At 37.6% G+C, this 25701-nt stretch overlaps 3 protein-coding genes and 1 long non-coding RNA gene across 6 annotated transcripts in view; 3 read left to right on the forward strand and 1 right to left on the reverse strand.

Moving 5' to 3' along the window:
- LOC129447986 (serum paraoxonase/arylesterase 2) overlaps positions 1-25701 on the reverse strand; it is a 315340-nt gene that overhangs the window by 156720 nt on the left and 132919 nt on the right. The window lies entirely within an intron of this gene.
- LOC129448176 (uncharacterized) lies at positions 65-1868 on the forward strand. The gene is made up of 3 exons (XR_008645667.2): positions 65-884; positions 981-1072; positions 1445-1868. It is a non-coding gene; the product is annotated as an uncharacterized lncRNA (long non-coding RNA).
- fpr1 (formyl peptide receptor 1) lies at positions 4560-6995 on the forward strand. The gene is made up of 2 exons (XM_055210346.2): positions 4560-4718; positions 5427-6995. The coding sequence occupies exon 2, from the start codon at positions 5443-5445 to the stop codon at positions 6562-6564; it is 1122 nt and encodes a 373-aa protein (XP_055066321.2). The 5' UTR covers positions 4560-4718; positions 5427-5442; the 3' UTR covers positions 6565-6995.
- Positions 9577-25275, forward strand: LOC129447992 (uncharacterized). Of its 2 annotated transcripts, none has more exons than XM_055210003.2 (3): positions 9577-9842; positions 10545-10642; positions 22709-25275. In XM_055210003.2, the coding sequence occupies exon 3, from the start codon at positions 23111-23113 to the stop codon at positions 24737-24739; it is 1629 nt and encodes a 542-aa protein (XP_055065978.2). In that variant the 5' UTR covers positions 9577-9842; positions 10545-10642; positions 22709-23110; the 3' UTR covers positions 24740-25275. The 2 variants fall into 2 exon arrangements, with proteins under 2 accessions (XP_055065978.2, XP_055065977.2); XM_055210002.2 differs by having other exon boundaries at positions 9577-9831.

A 25701-nucleotide genomic window follows, 5' to 3' on the forward strand; every position in this document is an offset into this window, starting at 1 on the left:
TTGAATGTTGAATGAGTGTGTTTAATAAAGACATGAAAGATCAGAATTTTCTGTGTTATTATTTTTAGACACATTATGTTTGTCAATACCCTTGATTTAGGTGAAAATCAGATCACGTTTTATGACAGATTTATTCAGAAAAGGTTCGCTTACTTTATTTTGCCACTGTATTTCAGTGTGATAGAAAACAAATAAAACTAATTTTACTTTACAAAACTTTATTCAAATTATATTTAATAGAATACTTATTATTCACAAACCAGGAAAGAAAGCTTAGATTTTGCATATTGATTTTATTTCCTCTTTAACTTTTCTCCTGCATCCTATTAAGCATTGCATTAATAGAAAGGATGTCAGGAAATTTACTTTCATATGTTTGTGGTGCTTTTAAAAATTACAAAAATAGAATCATTTATTCACTAAAAGTTTCACAACCCCTCATCCTCCTAATTTCTGCTTCCTCCTCTCCCCCGTTTTTTTTTCCTGACTTAGTTCACTTCCTCCGCACATCTGTATTGGCAGGGCGCACAACTTTGCTTGCTTATGCTCTCTATTAAAACTCTTTTGTTTTGGCATGTTTAATCTATTCTTTATTCAGAATATTCTTTATTCGTTTTGTTATAAAGTGACTGTATTAGAAGGCATTAATTGTATTTTGTGTGTATTTTTGCATGTCTATCTGTGAGTTTATAAAAAATTCTCTCAATCTTTCTGACTGTGTTATTCTCATAAGGCTTTGGTAAAGAATGTGCTCTTGGAGATGTTGAAGATGAAGATAATTTCTGGAGGCTTCAGTAACCCTCGGAGAGATGACCTTAACAGTATTTAAAATATGTTTCTGTTTGGGTAAAGGAGAACAAGAAATTAATCTGCTGCATTGCATGGTGAGAAAAGGCTAGTGGGGTGCCAAAATCTAAATTAAACAACATAAAACATCATGGATCACTTAAAATTGCTCTAATACTCTTTTTCTTTTTAAGCTCTGCACACTTTCTAGCAGGGCTGCTAACTGTTGAGTTCAACTTGGAGTGAGATTTACTTATGGGAGGGGGTGTTCGGGGGTGCATAAAAGGTTGGCATCTTGGGAGTTTTTAATTCATTATTAATATTATGATTTACTTTATGTTTATTATAGACTAAAGAACTTATACAATCATTTTAAAGTAATTACTTGCCAAACAACGCAAATAATTTAATTTAGCTGTTTCTGTGTTGAATTGTTGAAAAAGTCTGCGGAAAAATGGTTTACAATACAAATCCAATTAGATTTTAGAAGTTAAATTGAAATAAAAACCTTTTCTGAGTTTATAATCGTGAGCTATATGTGTTATTGTTTTATCCCATTCTATTACTTTTATTCCTGATAATTATATTTTGTTTATAAATATATTATTGTTTATAGATAGTAAATATCAATTGATTTGTTTCTTTTTTATTCACACAGGCTTATTCGCAGTATTCGCATCATTTTGACTTTGACGAGCACTTTTAGACTGACGATGATTAAGTCAGACCAGGTAAAGATAGGCTTTGTACAGTATTTACAGTTAGGCACATTAAGCAATTACAGTATTTCATGACTTTATATACCATGGGGATCTCAATGGTGGGCACAAGCCTGCTTGAGAAAATGGATGTGTGGCGTGAGAGTGTGAGAATGGGGTCAGTTGGGTGAGGGTTGGCAGCTCTGCTTTCTAGGTCATGACAAATCTGTTCCACAAAATTGAAGTTTGTATATGAGAAGTTGAGATGCAAAACCTTCTAAGTGCGTCTGACATGAGCATTTTTCTGACATGAGCATCTTGTGTTTAGGTTCAGTAATTTCACTTTAATGGCAATCAAAAAGGTTATTCAGTTATTGAAATGCCTTGTTCAATACTTTAATACAGTGGTTCTCAACTCCAGTCCTCGGGCCCCCCCTCCCAGAACATTTTAGATGTCTCCATATACAAAAAAACACCTGATTCAGTTAATCAGCTCGTTATGTGTTAATAAAGAAACATTGCAAAAATTCTGGCAGGAGCCTGATGAGTGGATTCAGGTGTTTTATATAAGGAGACATCTAAAATATTCTGATAGGGTGGGCCGAGGACTGGAGTTGAGAACCACAGCTTTAATATATCACAATTAAATTCTAATCATGACAAAATATATATCATTAGACAGGTCTAAGACTCTAGAATAAGTATTTGACCAGTGTGTTTTACCAAAAATGTATGCAGAAACAGTCTGTGATTACTATGACAAGAGTGCGTGTACATTTGTAAGAAATTTGACTGTTTTTCGCTGCAAAACCCTCTAAGTGCATGTAAGCTTTTCTGGCAAAACTCTCAATTTCTTTGAAGAAGACATGGTAAACAGTTCCAAAATCACTAAAGATGCAACATTGCAAATGATGAAAGTCAAAATTCAAAATGAAGAAACTGAACCACACATTAGTGGGCACTGTGAGCACTAGCACTGCCAAATTCATGTTGTATTCAGGTCCAAGAACTCACAAGGGACACACATTTGAATGTGATTCACATGTGTTTCGTGCACCGCCGTTCATGCATCTTCCATGCATTTAGAGGACTTTGCTGAAAATTGTCGATAAAATAGCAGATTCTGCTAATCCAATCTTTGAATGGTATTTCTAAATTGCCTGAGGCCAGGATTAAGCGGATTTGAAGTGAAAATATTTGATAAACATAAACACATGCTGAAAGCATTCGGTTAATATCATTATCTCATTTTTGACAGAGGTGGCGTTTAGCGGCTTTAGCGGCTTTTCCTCATATATACATCCAAGCAACAAGCTTATATGTGCACCACATGAGAACAACATCAAACGATTGTTTTAACAAGGCAGTAGTGGTTTTAACAAAAAAGTGGTTGAGATTAAAATGCCTCCTGGAAGACATGAATACCCCACACTACACTTACAATTATATACAGCAACATTTCGCAAACAGGTCTGCGACCACCAGTAACAATAGTTTCTTAACATTGTTCTATTCTCACAGCTGTCCAGGCCAACATTTTGCACTAAGAAAAAGTTTCACATACTGACTGCCAATATTCCCTATACACCCACACAGTACAAGTTTCTGCTGTCGGGGTGTATAATAAATGAGACGCATAGGGGGCTAGTGTGCCTATAACTTCATCTCTGTTGGTTGGGTGTGTCTTGAGAGAAACTGTCCAGTTTAACATCCAAAGGGAAGAAGGCGCGGAAAGGGATCTGTGATCTCACAGCAGTATTCCACCTACACAGCGCCCTTTTACAGCTTGAACTGATTAGGATTTTCCCATGTACTACACAATCTTAGCTGCGTTTTCCATCTTTGACAAATCCACATGTATTTATGCAGGCTATATTCCAAAACAAGCCTGACTAAGGTTTATCTGATCTTTTTTTAATAAGCAAGTTGTTATCATGCAAACATATCTTGGAAAAATGTGTCAACTAAACTATGAGGTTTGAATAAAGGCCACAGACAAATTTATAATTACTGCATGTAATAAAAGGCTAATATATATGGGCCATCTACAGTCCTCTAGGACCGTCTGATACATATTTCATAAGAACTGGATTTTTTTTTTTTATTATTCCAGTAAGTGCTAATCTGATTGGCAGACTTTACTTTTAAGGACGCACAAGTTTATAGTTTCTACTATTTTTCTGCATGCTTTCTGAAAAAATCTATCTAAACCAAATAATATTTACACAAATTCTCCCCCGTCACATTTAAGAAGCATTTTGTTTGTAGTCCAAAATAAGCAAAACACTTCAACTGTCTCTGCTAAGTATTTAGCTTGGCCATACTAACAAGTTTTGACAGAAACCCTTTGTAAGTTTCAGCATTGGTACATTTGTAAGCATCTTTGATAGATATGGGTTAACTTCTCAGATTTCTGCATAATAAATGGTCTCTTTGTTCTATTTTTCATATCAGACTCATGCACTAATGTCAGACTCTTGAGAACCATAATCTGACTAAAGATATGTTTATGTTTTTCACTGAAAACAATTCGACAAACCAATGGAGTCATCATGACACAGAGGCAGTTGAGACCACAGTAAATAAGCGGTTGCAGTGAGACATCTCAGCTGGCATACAGTAGTGTCTTCTTCAAACAACACAACGCCAGCATTTGAAGCATTTGCAAGATATTGACCAAATAAAGTCATGCATGTGACTTTATTTTTTTGTCCAGCATTGGCTGTGTCATCGTAGTTCTGAGTTTCTCACTTGCTGTACAGAGTCAAAATCATTAAGTCTCTTGAAGTTGAAACATTATGTCTTTGTTACATTTTGGGATTTTGTATTTTATGTGTGTGCTCTTCTCGGCTCTTTCTTTCAAGCACACTGTTTTTGTCGAGGAATGTTGCTTGCTTTGCCGCATTCGGAGGCCGCACTCTCATGTCTCAGGCTGGATGTGTTCGGCATTTGAAATCCGCAAAAGTCTTGCTTACCAGCAAAGTTTGAAATTGATGCGCATATTGGAATCATACGTGGACATAAAAGCTGCTTTGATCAAACCTATGAGAAAAGATAGGCTACTAAAACTAAAAGCTGCAGCCGAGCAGACTGGAGAGGCGGGTGACGTGACGTCACTCAAACGGAGCTCGTGGCGGGTCTTGTCAAGCAAGCAGATCCTTGCAGTTTACTCTCGCGACTCACAGGTGTGAGCACATCTCGTTATCATTTTGTGGAAGTATTAGTCAGCTCTGGGTAAGTATCTTTTTTGGCATTATTAAAATCCTTTTGGTGTTATTATTAGACCTCATTGATCGCAGAGATAGGTATAGCCTATTGTATGAAGACTTATGAAAACTTATAAACTACATAGTTATCAATTAGACAGTTAACGTTACTCTGGAGATCGAATGTTAACAAACCACATAAGCAATAAAATGGGTTATAAAAAACAAACTGCCTATCTCTATTGGTCATTTACTGCTTTTACAGTGTAGTTAAACGTGATTGTCTATCTGTACCTAAATTTGCATTTTGACTTTCATATGATTGTAGGAAAATGTTTTTGTGGATCAAAATCTCGTATTTTTAGGTTTTTAACATATTATTTTGCATGTATTTTATGTAAAAATTGTTTTGTGCAAAACTGAAAGAAACCGATAAAGAAAGGGGTCTTAAACAAATAACGACTGCAGCGGAGGTACAGATCGCGACAATTTAGGCAGTCAGATTAATATGTTTAATGTGTGAAATGCAGTGGCTGAGAAAGCAGAAAACATCCAAGAGATTTATGTAGAGGCTTTTCTTTAGTGCGAAATGTATCTATGGTCTGTCCTCTAGTGGAAAAAAGTAGAACAACGTGTTGGTTTCTATGCCTACTACATCAGGACCGTTATGTGTGATGTTTTGTTTGTTTGTTTTTTAATATCAGTACTGACTCAAAATATTTTTCTGTCAATCCAGATTTGAACTTACAATAATGGATCTAGCCAATTACACAGAGAGTCCTGTGTTTGCCAACACATCCACCGAGTATGACGAAGATTATGAAGATTATGAGCTAACAGAGATTGTGAGGTCTCTTAACATCGTGTCACTCATATTCTACAGTCTGGCTTTTGTACTTGGAGTGGTGGGCAATGGCATTGTGATTTGGGTTACTGGATTCAAAATGAAAAGATCAGTGAACACTGTCTGGTTTCTGAACCTCGCTATTGCAGACTTCCTATTCACGGCCTTCCTCCCTCTCAGCGTGGCTTATACAGCTATGGGTTTCCACTGGTCTTTTGGAAAGTTCATGTGTAAATTCAACAGCACCCTTAGTTTCCTCAACATGTTTGCGAGTGTGTACATCCTGGTTGTGATCAGCATTGACCGCTGTGTGTCTGTGGTTTATCCAATTTGGGCACAGAACCATCGGACTGTGAGCCGCGCTTCTGTCGTGAGCCTGGGAGTTTGGCTGTTTTCCCTGGCATTGAGCTCACCTTACTTCGTCTTTAAGGATACTGCACCGGACCACCACAATAAAAACATAACCAACTGCTTCAACAACTTTGCACTGTCTGATGACTATAAAACACCAGAAGTGGTGGCGATCCGTATGCTACACCATCGCACCATGATCATTACACGTTTCTTGCTTGGCTTTGTGGTGCCTTTTGTAATAATTGTATCCTGTTATGCAGTTATTATATGTCGGCTCCGAAAGAACCGATCGATGTCTGGCAGGACTGGACGTCCCTTTAAGATCATTGCAGCTGTGATCACTGCCTTCTTCCTGTGTTGGGCTCCGTACCATATTGTCATCATCATAGAGATGGTATACCACATGGCAGATGAATACAGCCTCACCCTGGACTATGTCACCAGAGTTGGAATGCCCATTGCAACCAGTGTGGCTTTCCTAAATAGCTGCTTAAACCCATTGTTGTATGTTTTCATGGGACAAGACTTTAAAGACAAGGTGCGCAAGTCAATCCTGAAGGTCTTGGAATCAGCTTTTACAGAGGAGATTTCACGCACGAATACCTGCACAAATTCACTGCACACCTTTCGAAACAAAGAGCAGGGGAGTAAGTCTTTCTCTGATGCAGAAGTATAGCTAACAGACATGAGGGACTCTTGGATAAGAGAGGACTTACCATAGCTGCCGGCATAATTAACATTGAGGCACATTTACTGGAGTAAAACTGGAAATAAAATACATTTCAGTTAGTTTGAAGCTTTGTATTAAAACACTGCCTTGTAATTATGATGCATATATGTGATGCATATTTAGTATATGTGTATGTGCCAATAATGATATACCTGCAAAGTATTTGACAAATATATCTTTTGTAAATGACAAAAACTTATTAAACTAAAGTATTTCATCTATTGTGCATGCAGGTAGCTTTTATGCTATTTTTTTACTATAACTAATTGTCTTAGCGTATTTAATATAAGAATCATATCAGTTTGCACTTTGAAAGATAAATAATAAACTAATAATAAAATAAAGGTATTCGTAAAGCTCATCATTACACTGTTCTCATCATGTTGTTCAATGAGATGTCTCTTATCATCAACATTTCACATTCATTTTTTTACATTTCAATTTTAAAATATCCGCTTTTAAATAAATAACTATTTATAAAAAATTATCTTAGCTATAATCTCATATTTCATTAAAACGTGATTCTTAACTAAAAAGCACTGCAAATCTGCAATTTAATAACTAATGGCAGAATTACAACAAATCTCAGAATTGTGGAATGATTTTAGATGAATAATATGGAAAATCCAGAAATCACAATATATGATTTTTTCAAATCTTAATTTGTAATAAGTAAATAAGTATTTGAACACCTGGCTATAGGCTAGAATTCTGACCCTCAAAGACATGTTAGTCTGCCTTTAAAATGTCCACCTCCACTCCATTTATTATCTTAGATTAGATGCACCTGTTTGAGGGCGATAGCTGCATAAAGACACCTGTCCACTCCATACAAGCTGTAAGAATCCAACTACTAACATGACCAAGACCAAAGAGCTGTCCAAAGACACTAGAGGCAAAATTGTACACCTCCACAAGGCTGAAAAGGGCTACGGGGAAATTGCCAAGCAGCTTGGTGAAAAAGATCCACTGTTGGAGCAATCATTAGAAAATGGAAGAAGCAAAACATGACTGTCATTCTCCCTCGGGGCTCCATGCAAAGTCTCACCTCGTGGGGTCTCAATGATCGTAAGAAAGGTGAAAAATCAGCCCAGAACTACACAGCAGGAGCTGGTCAATGACCTGAAAAGAGCTGGGATCACCGTTTCCAAGGTTACTGTTGGTAGTACACTAAGACGTCATGGTTTGAAATCATACATGGCACGTAAGGTTCCCCTGCTTAAATCAGCACATGTCCAGGCCCGTCTTAAGTTTGCCAATGACCATTTGGATAATCCAGAGGACTCATGGGAGAAAGTCATGTGGTCAGATGAGACCAAAATAGAACTTTTCGGTCATAATTCCACTAAACGTGAAGAAGAATGATGAGTACCATCCCAAGAACACCATCCCTACTGTGAAGCATAGGGGTGGTAGTATCATGCTTTGGGGGTGTTTATCTGCACATGGGACAGGGCGACTGCACTGTATTAAGGAGAGGATGACCGGGGCCATGTATTGCGAGATTTTGGGGAACAACCTCCTTCCCTCAGTTAGAGCATTGAAGATGGGTCGAGGCTGGGTCTTCCAACATGACAATGACCCGAAGCACACAGCCGGGATAACCAAGGAGTGGCTCTGTAAGAAGCATATCAAGGTTCAGGCGTGGCCTAGCCAGATCCAGACCTAAACCCAATAGAGAATCTTTGGAGGGAGCTCAAACTCTGTGTTTCTCAGCGACAGGCCAGAAACCTGACTGATCTAGTGAAGATCTGTGTGGAGGAGTGGGCCCTCCTGCAATGTGTGCAAACCTGGTAAAAAACTACAGGAAACGTTTGACTTCTGTAATTGCAAATAAAGGCTACTGTACCAAATATTAACATTGACTTTCTCAGCTGTTCAAATACTTATTTGCAGCTGTAGGCCTATCATAAATAAATAGTAAAAAAAATCATACATTGTGATTTCTGGATTTTTTTTAGATTATGTCTTTCACAGTGGACATGCACCTACGATGATAATTTCAGACCCCTCCATGATTTCTAAGTGGGAGAACTTGCAAAATAGCAGGGTGTTCAAATACTTATTTTCCTCACTGTAATATAAGTGCAATAAATGTACAGTTTAAACACAAATTTGAAATTTAACAACAATAATTTAAAGTAACAACATTGAATAAAAAGGTGCTTCTTAAAACACTATAAAGCAGTTTCAAGAACTATTGCAGACCAGTAATTATTGCACATATCATATGTTTGAAGTGTTGAGAAATATAACTGATAAAATGGATGTATTGATTAAACTGTGAAATGGGTGTATGGTCCTAGTTTCTAGAGTGAAGGGTTAATGAAACCTCTGCACAAGGTGGATTAATTGTAAACTGAATGGTAGTAGATGATAAAGAGCTTCTGTAGTGTTCTCTGTTGCATCAAGATTCACATACAGTTTCACATATGGATGCCGTTCTGGTTAGCAAACATAAAATGACAAAAATCAGCAATAAATAATTAGCAATCAATGTGTTTCTGAAATCCTGTGATAACTTTGTGTGAAAAAAGAGATGAAAATGTAAATAATTATTCATAAAATAGCTCCATGGAGTTTGTGCAATATTAAAGTATAATTGTGGATGTTTCATAACTGTGAATTTCTATATTAATAGGCATCACCTTCATTTAATATTAGATCTTGTAATATCTTATATTTCTTTATATTTATTACAGTTTTACAGTCTTCATACAAAATCCTGGCCTATATCAAAGCTACCTTAAGACACAACTGACCATCCAGTCAATTAATTAACAACGTTTTTTTTTATCAAGGTACCTTTAAAGAAAACTTAAAGACTTAACGTTTATAAAACTTCTCACTGCCCAGTATGAATGAACTACATTAATCAGTCAGCCATTTTCTGATATCTGAACGCAATACTACTACATCTCCAGAGGGTGGCAGTAATCTACGTGGCTGTGTGTTTAGCCACGTCTAATTCTTAGAATAAGAATCAGGGCGGAGAATGGGAAGAGGAAGCTTAATTTTTTTTCTTTTTCTACCCCTTTTTCGATAATATACAAACAACTGGCCAAAGTCGACTACAAACCAAATCTAAGATATAATGAAAATTATATTCGCATGGAATCGGACTACAGCTAGCGTTATACTCTAACCTGAGGAGCATTCATCATGTTTCTACGCATGCCTGGCCTTCAGTCGAAACGTCTTTAAATCGACAAGGTAACATGCTGGTTAGTTTTGAAAATACATTGATATAAAGGAATAAACTGTTGTTCTATATAACAATCATATAACAGGTCGGACTTCCCCATGTTATTGGCTTGTATGTCACCAAATAAATGATCGTTTGCTACGAACTAGTTTAGTAACGTTAACATGGCGTTGTTTATGTGATGTTGCTGTTGTAGTGTCTGTATTATGTAGTGTTGGGCAATAATCGTCCAGTAATTCTGGAAGAATGCATCATCAACTAGCAAAGACTGTATATACACTATTTGAGCTACTTTGACACGTTAAATTGTTTGACTACATAGGCAGCTTCATTCTAAGCGATACGAGTCGAGTTCCGACCACACGATCCACGAGGCATAAAGGTTTAAAAGGCATAATATGCTTGTGTATGATAGTATGCAGTAAATGCATCAAATTTGGTTGCCGTGTCCTAAGAAAATACAAATGGTTACTTCAGCATAGTGCATACATTGAAATGTAATAACCTTTAATGTTGCTAGAATAGAAGATAACTAAATTATATGCAAAAACTGTTTCTTATTCAGCAGCATGTAAGAGGTTTGTTCAAAGTAACGTAATTTGGATGTTATTGCTCTTTCTTTTTTTTTAAGTCATCTATTTGGACTTCTGTATTTGTTTATATCATGCATAATGATGAAAATATATCCAATACAGTTAACTTTCTCATTTGTCTTTGTCAGTGTTTAGAAATCCTGGGTAATCTGTGACGTTATCTCTAGCCTCAGTAAGGGGGAGTGACATTAGGACATTAATCGGAATTGGGAACATCGGAATTGGGGTGAGTAAAAGTTGAACTGCTTCTTTATTTGTTGTCTGAGCCAGGTTAGATTTGTGTTATTTTATTAATGCATTAGCTTACTCCAAATTAAAAGTTTGTCATTATTTACTCGCATGCATCACATTCCAAACCCAAATTTTACTGTTTTTGGTGGCACACAAATAGCCGTCTTTAGCCTGTTCTTATAGTTTACGGTAAGTTCTCTTGAATGGTTAGGTTAGCTTAGTTATCTTTAAGAAATAATCTCAAGAGTTTAAAAGATGTATGTGCAGTTTCACTGCAAGTCACATTGGGTTAAAGCTTTGCCAAATGTAATGTAAAAGCACCAAAGTTATTTTGAAAAGGGTAGTGTTAATGTTCTGTATATTTAAATTTTGATTTGTTCTTTATACAAAAGCTATTCTATGACTTAAAAATCTGTAAAAATGACATTTATAAAGTATCTCATACTTTTATAAGTTACTTTTTTATGTGTCAGTTTTTCTTCTTTGGTTTGTATAACCTCTCCTTTCATAAAAAACGTTTCTTTAAAGATTTGAATCTTTGAAGATTTCTTTAAAATTTCCTTATGTATTTAGAGAAAAAATAAAAACATGGGTTTGGAACAGCCTATAGATGAATTCACAATGATCTATAAAAACATGAGCCTGCACGTGACAAACCTATTACATTTATAAATTCAATATTCAAAACAAAACTGTGGACATTGTTTAGCGCAAGTCCCGCATGCTACTGTATGACATTAGGCGTAATTTATGAAAGGTCTGGGTTACAAACATGCCTAAAAAATAAAGCAATGTTTTAATCTTCTTACCTGGTGAAAAACCGAGTTTGAAATGCACTTTGTTTATGGGAAAGTTCAGATTCAAAGCATTAACGTCCTTTAATTTTAGCGAGAAGTGCAACCCAATCAGAGCTAAGATGATTACACAACACAGCAAATAGCTAAAATGATAGCAAATGCTTTATTGCTGCTAATTTATGTTGTGAATTCTTTGTGCTTTGTCTGGCTGTGTTTTAAAGCACACTGTTATGGTTATAGATCGCATCCACAACAGCAGGTAAACTAGCCAGCACGTGACTTACTTTGTTTACTTGCATTTTGTGCAGATAGCTGTACGTTGTAATATAACATTTATATGGTGTATCTAGACTGTCTGATTAATATCATGTAGAACGCGTCAAGTATTTGTGTTTACTGTGTTATTTAACTATTTAGTTTTACCTCGTGCATCTATTCCTGTTAGAGGTTTCTTTTAGAAACTTTGTTTTTCATTAAACTCCTAAGACCCGAACTTTGGTTTGTCTTTTTTCAGATTTCTTCCAGCTATTTTGGGGTTAGGAAGAACCAATAAATATAATAACCAAACATTTTTCTTTGAACATAAAGCAGTGTAATTGTCCATGTTTGTGTACACCAGGTTCCAGTTACACAGAATGAAGTATTATGTTGCAAACAAATAAAATGTGATGTCCACGTTCATGTAAATCCAGGTTTAAGGAAGTTTATAATCTTGCAGTGTTATTTTTGTCAAAAATAATTTACAAAAAATGTCAAATATTTTTTAAATGCAATTCTTATTTCTGGGGCTTTATTTTTTGTATTAAATTTTATCTTAGTTGAAGTATTTTTTTGTTTTGTTTTAGAATTTTTTATATTTAAAGTTATCTAAGATATACGAATGTTAGAATTTGTACTAATTATTTATTGCCAAGTTAACCAAAGGGTAATTTTAGATTAATACAAAAATAATTCAAAAATACATTTTAAACATCTTTTTTAATCTTCATTTATTTAATTATTCATTGTTCTCGCTATAAATATAGCTTTAGAAGCTGGTATTGGTGTTTTAAAGGAAAGAAAGAAAATAATTAATAGATTAATGCAGCCCTATAACTATGTTTGTTTACATTTTTTCTTTGTGTGTGCGAGTGAGTGAATGCCAGCCTGTTGCTGCAACTTTTTCTGCCATTATTTGGGCAACGTTGACCTGTTTATGGATATTAGTTTAACAGGCAAGAAAACTAGTTGACTTTCAGTGTGGGTGAGTGTGAGGTGTGTGTTTACATCAATCATGTATATAATGGGTAAAGCCCTTCCTTTTTGTGAGCCTACTCTGCTCTTATTGGCCGATTAGAGAGAGGGAGAGATAGCAAGAGACTGTAGCACTGACTCACCTGTGCTCGTTGCTTCTGATGTAAGAAGTGTTCACACACAATTTTCTTCAATTCATTATCGATTGTTCCATGGAATTACGTCTTTGCCTTAGGACTACTCCAGATCAGTGGTTCCCAAACTTTTCATTTTGCGTCCCACTCAAATAGGTATGATATATCCCTGGATCCAACAACATATTTTTAAACTTAAATATGCAAAAAACAAAAAAAACATATTTTACATCTTTAAATGAGAAGTTTTATTTTCCTTGTCATTTTATAAATGAAAATGTAGCTTTAATTGAACAATAAAAATAATTTACGGTATATCATATAAAAGCTATTGTAACTCTTAGTTATTAATTGGACTAAACACTTTTTTGTGTCATTCACCACAACAGCAAAGCAACTTTGCCCTACCCACCGTATCCCACTGTGCGACCCCCAAAAAAACATGCTCTACTTGGTACAAATGTAATTATCCTTTGGAAGTGGGAATAACATGAATTTGCTTTTATAGCGCGAAACACAGGCTCTTCTCAACATGATGTGAACCACACCAACTAGTTGTAGCTTTTAAATGTGGGTCAGTTTAAACATCGTTAAATATCACTTGTATATATTTCATTTTACAAAAATGTTTTTTATCAATCATTTTGATCTTAGTTTCAGTTTTAGTTTATGAAAATAACACTGCTGCCCTGCACTTTCTTCCTCCATGTTTCCTGCGTTGTTATCATTTATAGCCTTCACAGGTGTTTCCTCCAGAGAATAATATCACTAAACTGCTGAGAAGTACCAAATTGTCGCTGTTTTAATACAAACAGAACGGAATGCTATGATCTGCCTGTTTACATGACAGTTGCATAGGCACATTTCTGATTTATTTTCGCATATAAATGAGGCCTGAAACCGATCTGTTTACACGGTCATAGAACACTTCCAATCTGTGTCACATATTAGTAAAAAATCGGAATTGGGTCACATTTAAAGGTACAGTGTGTAATTTTTAGAAGAATCTCTTGACAGAAATGCAAAATAATATACAAAACTAATTTATCAGGGGTGTATAAAGACCTTTCATAATGAACCGTTATGTTTTTATTACCTTAGAATGAGATGATGTTTTATCTACATACCCAGGGTCCCCTTACATGGAAGCCGCCATTTTGTGCCGCCATGTTTCTACAGATCCCTAAAACGGACAAACTTTTTTTTACTAAGTTGTCACCGACAATGACATGTTTATCTGGTGGCAGCTACTGTAGCTTCTCTATGCGTTTCAAAAGCGAGGGGTGATCAGTGAACTGAGCCACTGGTTGCAATCCGTAACCTCACCACTAGATTTCGCTAAAATTTACACACTGCACCTTTAACTGACAGTGTAAATGAGGCCTTTGTTTTTACAATCGCAAGCTGAAATGTGACACCAATTTTTAAACCTGACGTGAGGGGTTCTATTGAACCGGTTAAATCGCTTGTGGTCCACGTAGAACTGACGGGATGTTACTATACCTGTCAACATTGGGACTTGAAAATAAGGGAAATTTCCCCCCTCACTACTAGGACTGGGACAGGTGGCCTTTCTGTGTGGAGTTTCTGCATGTTCTCCCCGTGTCAGCGTGGCTTTACTCCGGGTGCTCCGGTTTCCTCCCACAGGCCAAAAACATGCAAGTTAGGCAAATTGGAGATGCCAAATTATCCCTCCCCAACCTGTGTATGGATCAAGTTGTCAGAATAAAACTTGTGTATGGATTAACTGGTTCTTGCCATGAATATAGTTGTAGATGCTGGAATGGCATTAAGAAATAAAGGAAGAAGAAGAATACTTGATCATACCCTTAAACAGACTGCATATGAGTCATAATAACAAAAACAATGCATTAGGCCTACATCTTTCTGAATTTTAATTTCAGGAGCAGACAACATACATAGTGCATATTTTAAAGTACCTTAAACCATAAAACTTTACCAAAACCCTGAACTTGAATATAATATTCAAATCTGCAACATAATGAGTAGAAACAATCTCTGAAATAATATAGAGTGCTATGTTAAACTGTTCCAGTAAATAATCTACTAAAAAATTTATCAAAGGGATAGTTCGGCCAAAAATGATATTTAACCCATGATTCCGAGATGCATATGTCCATATTTTTTCAGACAATTACATTTTCAGTTATTTTAGAAAATGTTTTAGATCTTTCAGTTAATCAAATGTGAAGTTATGGGGTCCATGACCTTCAAGTCCAAAAAATGTGCTTCCATCCAAAATAAATCCAAACGGCTCCACGATGATAAACAAAGGCCTTCTGAGGGTAATCTGCACAGTTTCGTTGTAGAAATATCCACATTTAAAAAAAATAACTCTCATACGGTAATGCGCCATCTTAGTCGCATCCGCATTCAAGATCAGAGCTTTACGCAGCGTATGGAGGTTTCTCTGCTGCTGCTCTGTGTTTTAGATCTTTCAGTTAATTAAATGTGAAGTTACGGGGTCCACGACCTTCAAGTCCAAGAAATCTGCATCCATCCTTTACAAAATCCACATTCTCCGCCCTCCGAATTTGTCATACGTCACTAAGAAAAGTGCGTACACTACGCTAATACTCTCTCCTGAATACAGAGGAGTCTAAGATGGCGGCGCTACCGGAAGGTAGTTATTTTTATTTATAAAGCTTTAAGTATGGATATTTCTACAACAGCACCGTGCAGATTACCCTCAGGAGACCTTTATTTATCATCCTGGAGCCGTTTAGATTTATTTGGTGAAGGATGGATGCAGATTTCTTGGACTTGAAGGTCGTGGACCCCGTAACTTCACATTTAATTAACTGAAAGATCTAAAACAATTTATAAAATAACTGAAAATGTGTTTGCCTGGAAAACGATGGACATATGCAATTCGGACAGCTTGAGGGTGAGTAAATCATGGATTTAATATCATTTTTGGCCGAACTATCCCTTTAAAAATCAAACAACATATTTACGAGGCTGTTTACACTTGGCATTAACATGCGTTTTTGTCGATCGGATCACAAGTGGACGACGTTAATGCCAGGTGTAAACGGTGTTCAAAAAGTTTTGAGCTCGTCCACTTTCGACCACTTTCAACCACATCCAGAGGTAGTCGAAACCACTTTCGATCGGATCGATTTTGAGTTGCGGAACGCACATGGGGTTGAATGTGTTCGAACAGCCACACGCGACCGCCTTCTCTCCGCCCATTTATCTAATCTGAGGTATTAAACACAAGTTTTACGACCTTTTTTTTACTTCTGGCGTGAACATACGGTGAACAGCGCTATTTATAGCCTTTCATTGATAAAACTAAGCGGCTGATCTCCGTAGATTCGTTTTGAAAGCATGTGAAAGTTGCGCGATCCTATTTCATCATTTGCGCTAAAAATTCAGAGAAAGCTCTTACATACACATGTACAAAACTCTGTGCAGCATGTTTACTTGCTAAAAAAGCAGTGGACTCAGACATAATATTAGTTTGCGTCCATATAAACTCATAATTACTCCCGCTCGCGTTTGAATGACAGCAGAGAGACTCGCCCACCGTCTCACAGACCACCCCCTCACAGTATTCAGCACAGAAGCGGTCGATAGTGGACAAAAGAGACGGATTTAAATACCAGGTGTAGACGTAATGTGTCTCTCTCATCCACTTGTGATCCGATCGATGAAAACACATCTTAATACCAAGTGTAAACAGCCCCTACGACTCTAGACAAGTAGTATGTGCTACAAACTTAACTAATGCTTGAGAAAGAAAGTGCAGTGCGTGGTCGTGACTTTTTAAACAAGAGCCAGTTGTTTTTGTAAACTTTCCTTTACAAAGACGTGAAACTCAACGAATGGTCAGGGGTGTTCACTGATATGCTCACACAAAAATCGCTCCAAAAGATGCTTTCCAACAGGTGTTTTACCATTCGTTGTAAACATGTGGACCAATTTTTCCAAACGCCTCACACCCGTATATTCTTCCGCTGAGAGCTTGAATAATAGACACTCCAGCCCAGTTGGTGGCAATAATCCGCCTTTGCCAATTGCAAGAATACAAACAAAGTTCCCGGCGCGGAGTAATACCGTACCTCACAGCACATCTAATACCAGTCAACAGGTAAAACAGGTAAAACCTGTTGAAAAGCATCTTTTGCAGTGATTTTTGTATGAGCATATCAGTGAACACCCCTTTTTTTTTTTTTGCTTGTTTTAATCACAAATTCACTTAACTTTGGTATTTTTGTCTAAACTAAACTTATTTTCTTAGGTCATTTTGCTCATCAAGAAAATGCATCCTGATTTAAGAACTTTTAGATATTTGTACTGAAAACAAAACAAAAACAAAACCTTTGTGTAATTGTTTGGAGCGGAGTGTCCTGTCTTATTAATTGCACATGCATGCGCTGTTGTAAATGTACTTTCCTCCTGATGATGAAAATGTTGTCATGCGGATGGCGCGCATGCGGACGGCCCTACTAGTATACTTTCGGCTTTAAAGGCGGAGTCCACGATATTTGAAAGCCAATGTTGATATTTGAAATCACCTAAACAAACACGCCCCTACCACAATAGAATCTGGACCTTCTGTTGATAGACCCGCCCCACACATACGCAACCCGGCAAGGATGTTGGTTAGTAGACACGCTCCTTACTGCTGATTGGCTATGAGTGTGTTTTGGTAGTCGGCCCGTCTCCTTTTCCAAAGCGTTTTTCAAACATCGTGGACTCTGCTTTTAATGCGCGTGCTAGGTTTGCACACGGTTCATCGTCCTCTGGAAGCTTTTCTTCTTCATTTCATTGGCGGGTGTTGTTTGAGTAATATGTAACAGATATACTGCCGCCTGCTTTACCGGAGGTCAATTTAGCAAACATCAAAAATGGCCAATGGGATTTTTTTATAGAAAGTCGAAAATACTGGAGAAATGGGGAAATTGTTTAAATGGGATGATGGGGGGAAAGAATGGTAAAATACAGGAGTATTTTGGGAAAAACGGGAGGGTTGACAGGTATGGTTGTTACATTTTTGAAGAGGCGCATGTCAGGGTACACAGAACTACTAGCCTATAGCGTATGTCCAACGCGGAACTATAAATTGCTATTAAGTTGGAGTGGAATTTGTTCTTACAGTCCCCCTTTGATCCTCTTGGCACAAAAAAACATCACATTCACTTCATTCATACAGATTACACCTCCCTTTTTGGGTAGTTGCCCAGTGGTGGTGAAGCCACTTTAAGTTGTCCATCTCTGGCCACTGGGGAATCTTACATGTAATTGGGTCATCACCTCCTGCACACTGGTTTACTGATTCCTTTAGACAGACTTGTTATAAGCTCTTACTTAAAATGTGGCTCTACAAAAAAAATCTAGAGCTTGAAAAAGAGGCATTCAAGAAACATCACATATAGTGGGAAACCACAACTATTTGAATAAAAGTATCATATGGTTCATCTATATAATGTGTTTGTCTTTGTGTCTACCTTATGGCTGTCATGTGCAGTGTTTTTTTAGCATTTTTATGGATGCATCATTTGTCCATTTCTGTTCTCTATGTGCAGAGAGATCATTGTCTTTGAGTCTCTTAAAATGGCTTGATTCTCTTGAGTTTATCTTGTCTTTTCTTTGTTTGCTGCTGCTTTCCTGAAAGAACAATCTCTGGACAGTGTTCTTTCACATGCTTTCCATCAATCAAGGTTCAAGTGATGTGTTTCTGGGACCCTGGACCTTTGGTTGCTGCTGAAGTCCATTCTTTTCCATAAATTTAGGCTCACATGCTGGGTTTTGAGTTTTGGATCTTTCCTGTTTGGAAATCTTTGGTTGGTGTCACTGAATGTCTGGATTTTGGTCCATCAATTCTTTACTTTGTCTTTGTGAAAGTCCACTGGTTCTACTGGTTCTTTGGTCTTCTACTTGTCCTGTGGATTGTCCACATTTCTCTAGGGCATTTTGCATTCCGGGCAAAGATCTTACTTACCTGAAAAGAGAACTGAAATGAAGAGGTTGCCCCACTTGCCCGAACAAGAACCTTTACACCTTCAAAACAATAAACATCTAAAACATTAATCAAGTCACTTCAAGTATTACTAATGTCATGAAACAAATCTAAAAGTCAAGGTTCTAATGTCTTGAAATGTGCCTACTTTTTCCACATCTGTAGCAAGTGGTAACATCTTCTAGACCAGGGTTCCCCAGATCTTACCCTGGAGGGCCGGAGCACTGCATAATTTAGCTCCAACCCTAAACAAACACACCTGAGCAAGCTAATCAAGGTCTTCATGATCACTAAAAAATCAAAGGTGGGTAAGTTGGAATAGGGTTGGAGCTAAACTCCGCAGTGCTCTGGCCCTTCAGGGTAAGATTTGGAGAACCCTGTTCTAACCTGTCTCTATTGAGTCGCCTCAGTTATCTTTCTCAAATTTACCAAATCTTCCTCCAGAGCTCCAAGTAGTAGCCTGGTAATACCATCCCTAATCACAACTATCGCCTTGCCATCCTTTGACCTCCCCAGTTTCTCGCTGACGATCGGTAATAGTTGATAAATTAAACTTTTCCCAAACCCTGTCGGGAGTAGGGCTAAAACATCATCTCTATTCAACATGTTTAACAAACACTCTTCTTGTTCGGGCTTCAGTTGGCAAAAGCCATGAATATTCTCCACAACAGAGCAAATAGCATTCTGTGCCTCCATGTCCGCTGTAAACTACAATCTTACATTCAACGCTTACCATCTACGTCACGGCTCTCAGCCCACCCTCTGTTCGTTGATTGGGCCGGCTGTTTTGGAGATAGAGGAAAATGGTTATAATGGGAGATATCTCAGACTAAGTACAGAAGCGAAATGAAATTGATTGGAAGTACGAATTCTGACATAGTCAGGCTACCAAGTAGAGCATCTCTTCTTAAACCTCAGTCTGCTCTTTTGTTACAAACACTTTTTGAAAGTGGTCCACTGAATGAATGAGGAACCCAAGTAATAAGTAGTAACATGCCTTTTTAAATTTGACAAACCATAGGAGTCCAATACATTCTCCAGCTTTGACAAGAACTCAACAGGATCACTTTCATCAGTTTGATATGTATGCACTGCATTAACAAGATTTGCATGTTCCAGCAGTAAGGGGGCTGGCTTTTACTGACTTTCCAGGTCAGTGCTCACTCCCTCTTTCATGTTTAGTTCCTGCATTTCTTGATTGCACTGGTGCAACTAGGAACCTCACATAATGATTAGAAGAACTACATGTTATCACTAGCCATGTTTCCATCACCATGATTTTATGTGCATTTTAAAGTATCGCATAAGAAACGAGTGATGGAAACTTCAAATAATTTCAAATAAAAATCCCTTATTTCGCAAAAGTTTTTATGCCTGTTTGAGGTGGTTTTTGACTTTCAAAAAAAGAGTAAATGCAAATAATGGGAGACAGAAACACATCTGCTGAATAAGTTCTGACGTAGCGAATATTAAACCCTGTGGAGTATACCGTCAAGCTGTTCCCGCTGATGTTGTCTTTGCCATAAATGGGGCTTGACGTCGTCTTAATGTCTTTGCTGGTAGTGCCTGCATCAAAAATGCTGCATTACTTTTTCTGTGCACAGCATTTAGTTTGGCAACTAAAAGCTGCACTGCTAATAAATTAATAACTTGCCCCATCTTGACTACATGCAGTCCTGTCACCATTTTCCAAGGGTGCATTGTTTTGTTTAATGTTGGTTACTAGGTGACCAAAGATTTGCTTTACGATTGGATGGAAACCCAGCTAATGTCTTTCCTACAGTTGTGTCTATATCTGTGCTAGATATTTAGGAGACAAACTATCTAATTTACACTTTATTTTTTTCCCTTAATTTTAATCTATCTTCTCTTATAAACATCTCACATGCCTGGTAGTTTCTTAAAGACACAGCACTGTCACTGGTTTTAGAGTGGTAGCAGTGAAAAGAGTCAAATTGAACACATAACAGTACCAGCTTTGAACATTTATACGGTTTCAAACCAGTTGTCTAACCTTATTGAGGTATTCCCTTTTAAACGTAAATTAAATCTTACAATAGAAGTAACCCCGGTTGGTTCCGATGCTACAGTTATCCCCAACTGTGTGCCCAAACAAATGGTCAAATGATGTTTAAAAAGATGTCTTTGTTATCCAATTCCTTTGATCTGTTGTGGTTCTTGAAATCTCACTGCTGCTCCGTGCTATAATTCAATATCACTATAGGTGATAACATATGTATATTGCTTGGACTGAGATTGTCTTGAGGATAATCAACCATTTCAGGGAGATTAGCTTGTTTTAACTCAAGTTGGAGTGGAATCTTTTCAGAGGCAGTCTGTAGCTTCTGGATCTTTCCTGTTTGTAAAGCTTTAGTCTGTGGCGGGTTGCTGGATGCCTGGATTTTGATCCGTCTGTTCTTTACTCTGCCCTTGTGAAAGTTCCCATGCTCCACTGATTCTACTGGTCCTGTAGTCTTCTACTTTTCCTGTGGATTGGCCATATTTCTCTAGGGCAGGGGTCACCAATCCTGCTCATGGAGGGCGGTGTCTCTGCAGAGTTTAGCTCCAGCCCTAATAAAACACACCTGAAGCAGCTAATTAATGTACTTCAGGTGTGTTTAATTAGGGGTGGCTCTAAACTCTGCAGAGACACCGGCTCTCCAGGAGCAGGATTGGTGACCCCTGCTCTAGGGCAGGGGTTTTCAAACCTGTCCTGGAGGACCACTAGCCCTGCGTTCCAGTTCGTTTTTTAATGAACTTCCCTCGCTAACTTCCCTCAGTCTCGTTCATTCGGATGTACGTCATTGCTTACATTGTACAAGTGCCCACTACTGCTAGAACACTTGAAGTGGGTTCAAATGGATCGCCCTAAGCCCTTGATCACATGGAAAGTGGAGACCGCCCCCTCCATGTGCAAAGCGCGAGTTGCTGAAGTGACGTCACAATCGTGTTGCATTGTGGGATATGAAGCTGCATGAAGTGTACATATGAAGCAGACTTGCTCCCTCAGTCAAAATCGAGGGAACGAGGGTCTGTCCATACAAACTTCCCTCGTCCACTTGACAAAGTGGAACACATTTCAAAATGGCGACAAGGATTCCCCGGAGGGGAAGTGCTTAGGGAAGTTCGCGAGTGTGTCTCTAAAACTGGAGTGGAACGCACCCTAGTACTGCACATTTTGCATGTTTCCCCTTTGTGACACACCTCATTCAGTTACCTTACACACCCAGTTTAGGTCTTGCAGTCTCTACTAATGAGCGGAAGATTCAAATCAGGTGTGTCTAATGAGGGAGAGATGCAAATTGTGCAGTACTAGTGGTCCTCCAGGACAGGTTTGAATTTAAGTCATGACTTTGATGTTAAAGGCGGAGTGCACAATGTTTGAGTTGGGCCGACTACCAAAACACACTTGTAGCCAATCAGCAGTAAGATGTGTGTCTACTAAAAGACATCCTTTCCATGGATGGGTATGTGTAGGGCGGGTCTATCAAAAGAAGGTCCAGATTCTATTGGGGTTGGGGCGTGTTTGTTTAGGTGATTTCAAATGTCAACACTGGCTTTCAAACATTGTGCACTCCGCTTTTAAGATGCAAGTCATTGGCACCCGCTTTCAGTTGGCCATACCAATACACTTCCGGTGGCTATACTACATTTTTTTGAAAAATAAGATTTATTTTCAATTTACTCCAAAGTATGTGGGTAGATGACTCTTTTAAATTCAGGCATGCCCATTCTGCAAAAAAATCTAGTTATACTGCAGAGCCTAAGACATTTTTTTGGGATGATCACTGTGATTTTCTGTAAATGACCAATAATCTGTAGTATGAATTATAATTCAACATTTCTGTGTTACATAAAAATCACCATGTTTTGAAGTTATATGTATCTTGTTTTTCTCCTTTTTTTAGATGGCAAGATCCAAATTGTGGGCCACCAGCTGGAACAGTGCAAGCCATACCTAATGAGGTTTACATAACTGTGTTTTGCTCAAAGGCCATACTTTCCAACAAAACTGGGAAACTGGTGATCATTAAATTCACAATCAAAGACTTTTAATCCTTTCAGATATTTTTTTTTATAATTCTGTTTTCATGCTTTATTCTTATTAAAGTTGTCCAATTGACAATTTTTTACCCTTTCAAGCACATGTTCAGGGCACATAGAAACTTGGCTTTTTAGTGTCTTACCAAGTGACTTCTTTTGCTATTAAGATTATTGTTTTAAAATCTCTACAGAATTATATTCCATTTCCAGTTTCCCAAACCATTGAATTTTATACCTCAGAAGAAGCTACCTTTAGTTTTGTCAATATGGCATACACCTCAAGGAATGGTGCTCAAGGGTTTAGTGGAGGAGAGGTGTTTATCTGTACAGAGTGTGGTGAAGGGTTTCGTCATTACCAAAAGTTAGTTGAACACATGGCCATTCATGGCTTATTTTTTCCTGATCCTTTAAGTATTAACGGTGGTAATAATACCAACACACACATTGAGTTTGCACTCCATGAAAATGGAACACTCACTGTAGTTGATCGATCTGTGTTGTCCAAGTTTTCCTTTTTATTTGGAAAACCTTCAGCCAAGCCGTCATGGTGTCAAACCCCTACTCAAGCTGCCCTGACTTTATCTAAGATGGAAGTAAAGGAGTCTGCTAAGTTTAGATGTGAAAGGTGTGGACAAGGTTTCAGAAGCCAAAAATGCTTACAACTACATCAGCAATATCGTGTCCTTGAGCAGGGGTTCAAATGCACCCTGTGCTGTAAGGTGTTAAATGACAAAGAGAGTCTGCAAAGCCACCTTCAGAACCATGCTCATGAACGATTTTATAGTTGTGGACACTGTGGAATACGGTTTTTAAGACGAGAGACCCTTTTGTCACACCAAAAACAGTGTCATGGATCATCTGGTTCCAAAGCTTTGATTCGATTACAAGATCAAGAAAATAGTATGGAGAAGTCTTATCCTTGCAAAATCTGTCATTTACGTTTCTTTTGGTTATCAGACTTGCAAAGTCACCTAAATAGCCATTTGCGTATCAACAAGCAGTCCAGCCATGCCACACAACCACAGGAAATGCAAGGAGATGAAGAAAGAGAGAAAAATGGCATGCCAGAACTAAACAACCATCAAACATCCCAGCATCCAGAGGTAAATAAAGAAGAAGACTTCAGCTCATCAGCTAAGAATAAGATGCACCAAATGCCAGCAAAAAAACAAATGCAACAAGGCAGTCCAATCACGCCAAGGATGAGAAGTAGACAGAGAGGAAGAAACCATGCTAAAATATACTCCTGCAAACAGTGCCCTCAAGGGTTTGTACACTCTAGTAGTCTCTCTCGTCATATGCGTTATCATAAGGGTACTCTGCATGCCTGTGTTCATTGTGGGCGGCGGTTTCCACAAAGATGTGCTGTCACGAAGCATCTGGCCATGAACCACTGTTCGGTGCTTAAAATGAAGATGGCGTCAAAGGCAAATGAAAGCAGTCAAACCTTAATGCAAACAACAGGTGAGAAGGATAGTAAACAAAAGGAATTGCATGAAGAAGATCAGCACTCATCAAATGTAGACAATGAGCTGTCATTGGATCAAGGGAAGGGATTTCTCAATCCAAGGATGAAGTACAAATGCAAAGACTGCTGTAGGGTATTTGGACTACTTAGCGTTTATAAGCGACATGTGATTTACCACAAACAAGATCCTTGCAAAGTATTGCTTAGTTGCCCTCACTGTCCTAGCCGTTTCACGTTCCAGACCGCTTTAGATCGCCATATTGAGAATCATATAGAGAACTTTAAACAGGATGGGACAAAACATTCTAGTAATAATGTAGATGATCCTGGAAATCAACACAAGGATACTGATGCTGGAGAACCTAACACAAATGCTAATGATAGCGTACCATCAAAAGTATTGGATAATTCCAGCGACTGTTCCTAGACCTAGACTTGTCTTGCAAAATGCTCTTGGTAGTTAAAGAGTTTCCTAACAGTTTTATGCCCATAGGCATGGTTCCCAGTCTTTAAGTGGTTTTCTATAGTTTTTGGCTTGTACTCCTTGGGTATATGGCGTTTCTTGTGTTCTAAATCTCTTCTTTTCCCATTTTATATTTCTCCAAGGTTTTTTTTGCAAATGACTCCACAGACAGAAAAGAGTAACCTGTCTGAGAACCTCTGTAATGTACTATTTTGATAAAACAACAAAGCTGAACATTACTTTGGGAATTATTTATATTGGAAGGTTCATTACTGTTCTGAAAGCTACTTGTGTAGTTGATATTATTATGTACCTTTTAGCTATGCTTTCATAATTAATCCTTTGTCATATTGTCACTGTATGGTGGGGTTTTTTTGCAACAAATTGTTTTTTTGTTTTGTAGAAGTTGTGATGCAAAGTAACATTTTGAATATTCTTAAACATTAGCCAAGTAATGTTTTTTGTTTGATTTAAATAAAATGTGTAATTTTTTCCCAGAGGCCTTGTAATTGTTGAATTTTTGTTTCCTGCACCGTTGCTATGCAGTATTGTGTATGGACTATGTTTATGGTATGTATGGACATTTGACTATTTTTTTGTAAAAAAAAAAGTATTAAGGGTTTTACATATGTATATAGGTTTCAGTTTAAAATATAGAGTTAATGTGCTAAGATCTAATAATACTCCTAATACCCCTTAGGCCCACTTTCAGTTTTAAAATGTATATTTTTTTATTTGTTGTGCCATCAAATATAAGTATTTTTTCCTCAACCAGGGGGCCAGGGCTCATGGGGGGGTCCTCAACAGATTTCCAAGGGGACCTTAAGATGCTTTAGAATTATTCAAAATAAAAAAGAAAAAAAGCATTAGAATAGGATAAAACACCCACAAATCTACATTTTATTATGGTTTGGTTATTTTTGTAA

This window comes from Misgurnus anguillicaudatus, chromosome 10 (genome assembly GCF_027580225.2).
Source record: "Misgurnus anguillicaudatus chromosome 10, ASM2758022v2, whole genome shotgun sequence".
NCBI lineage: Eukaryota > Metazoa > Chordata > Actinopteri > Cypriniformes > Cobitidae > Misgurnus > Misgurnus anguillicaudatus.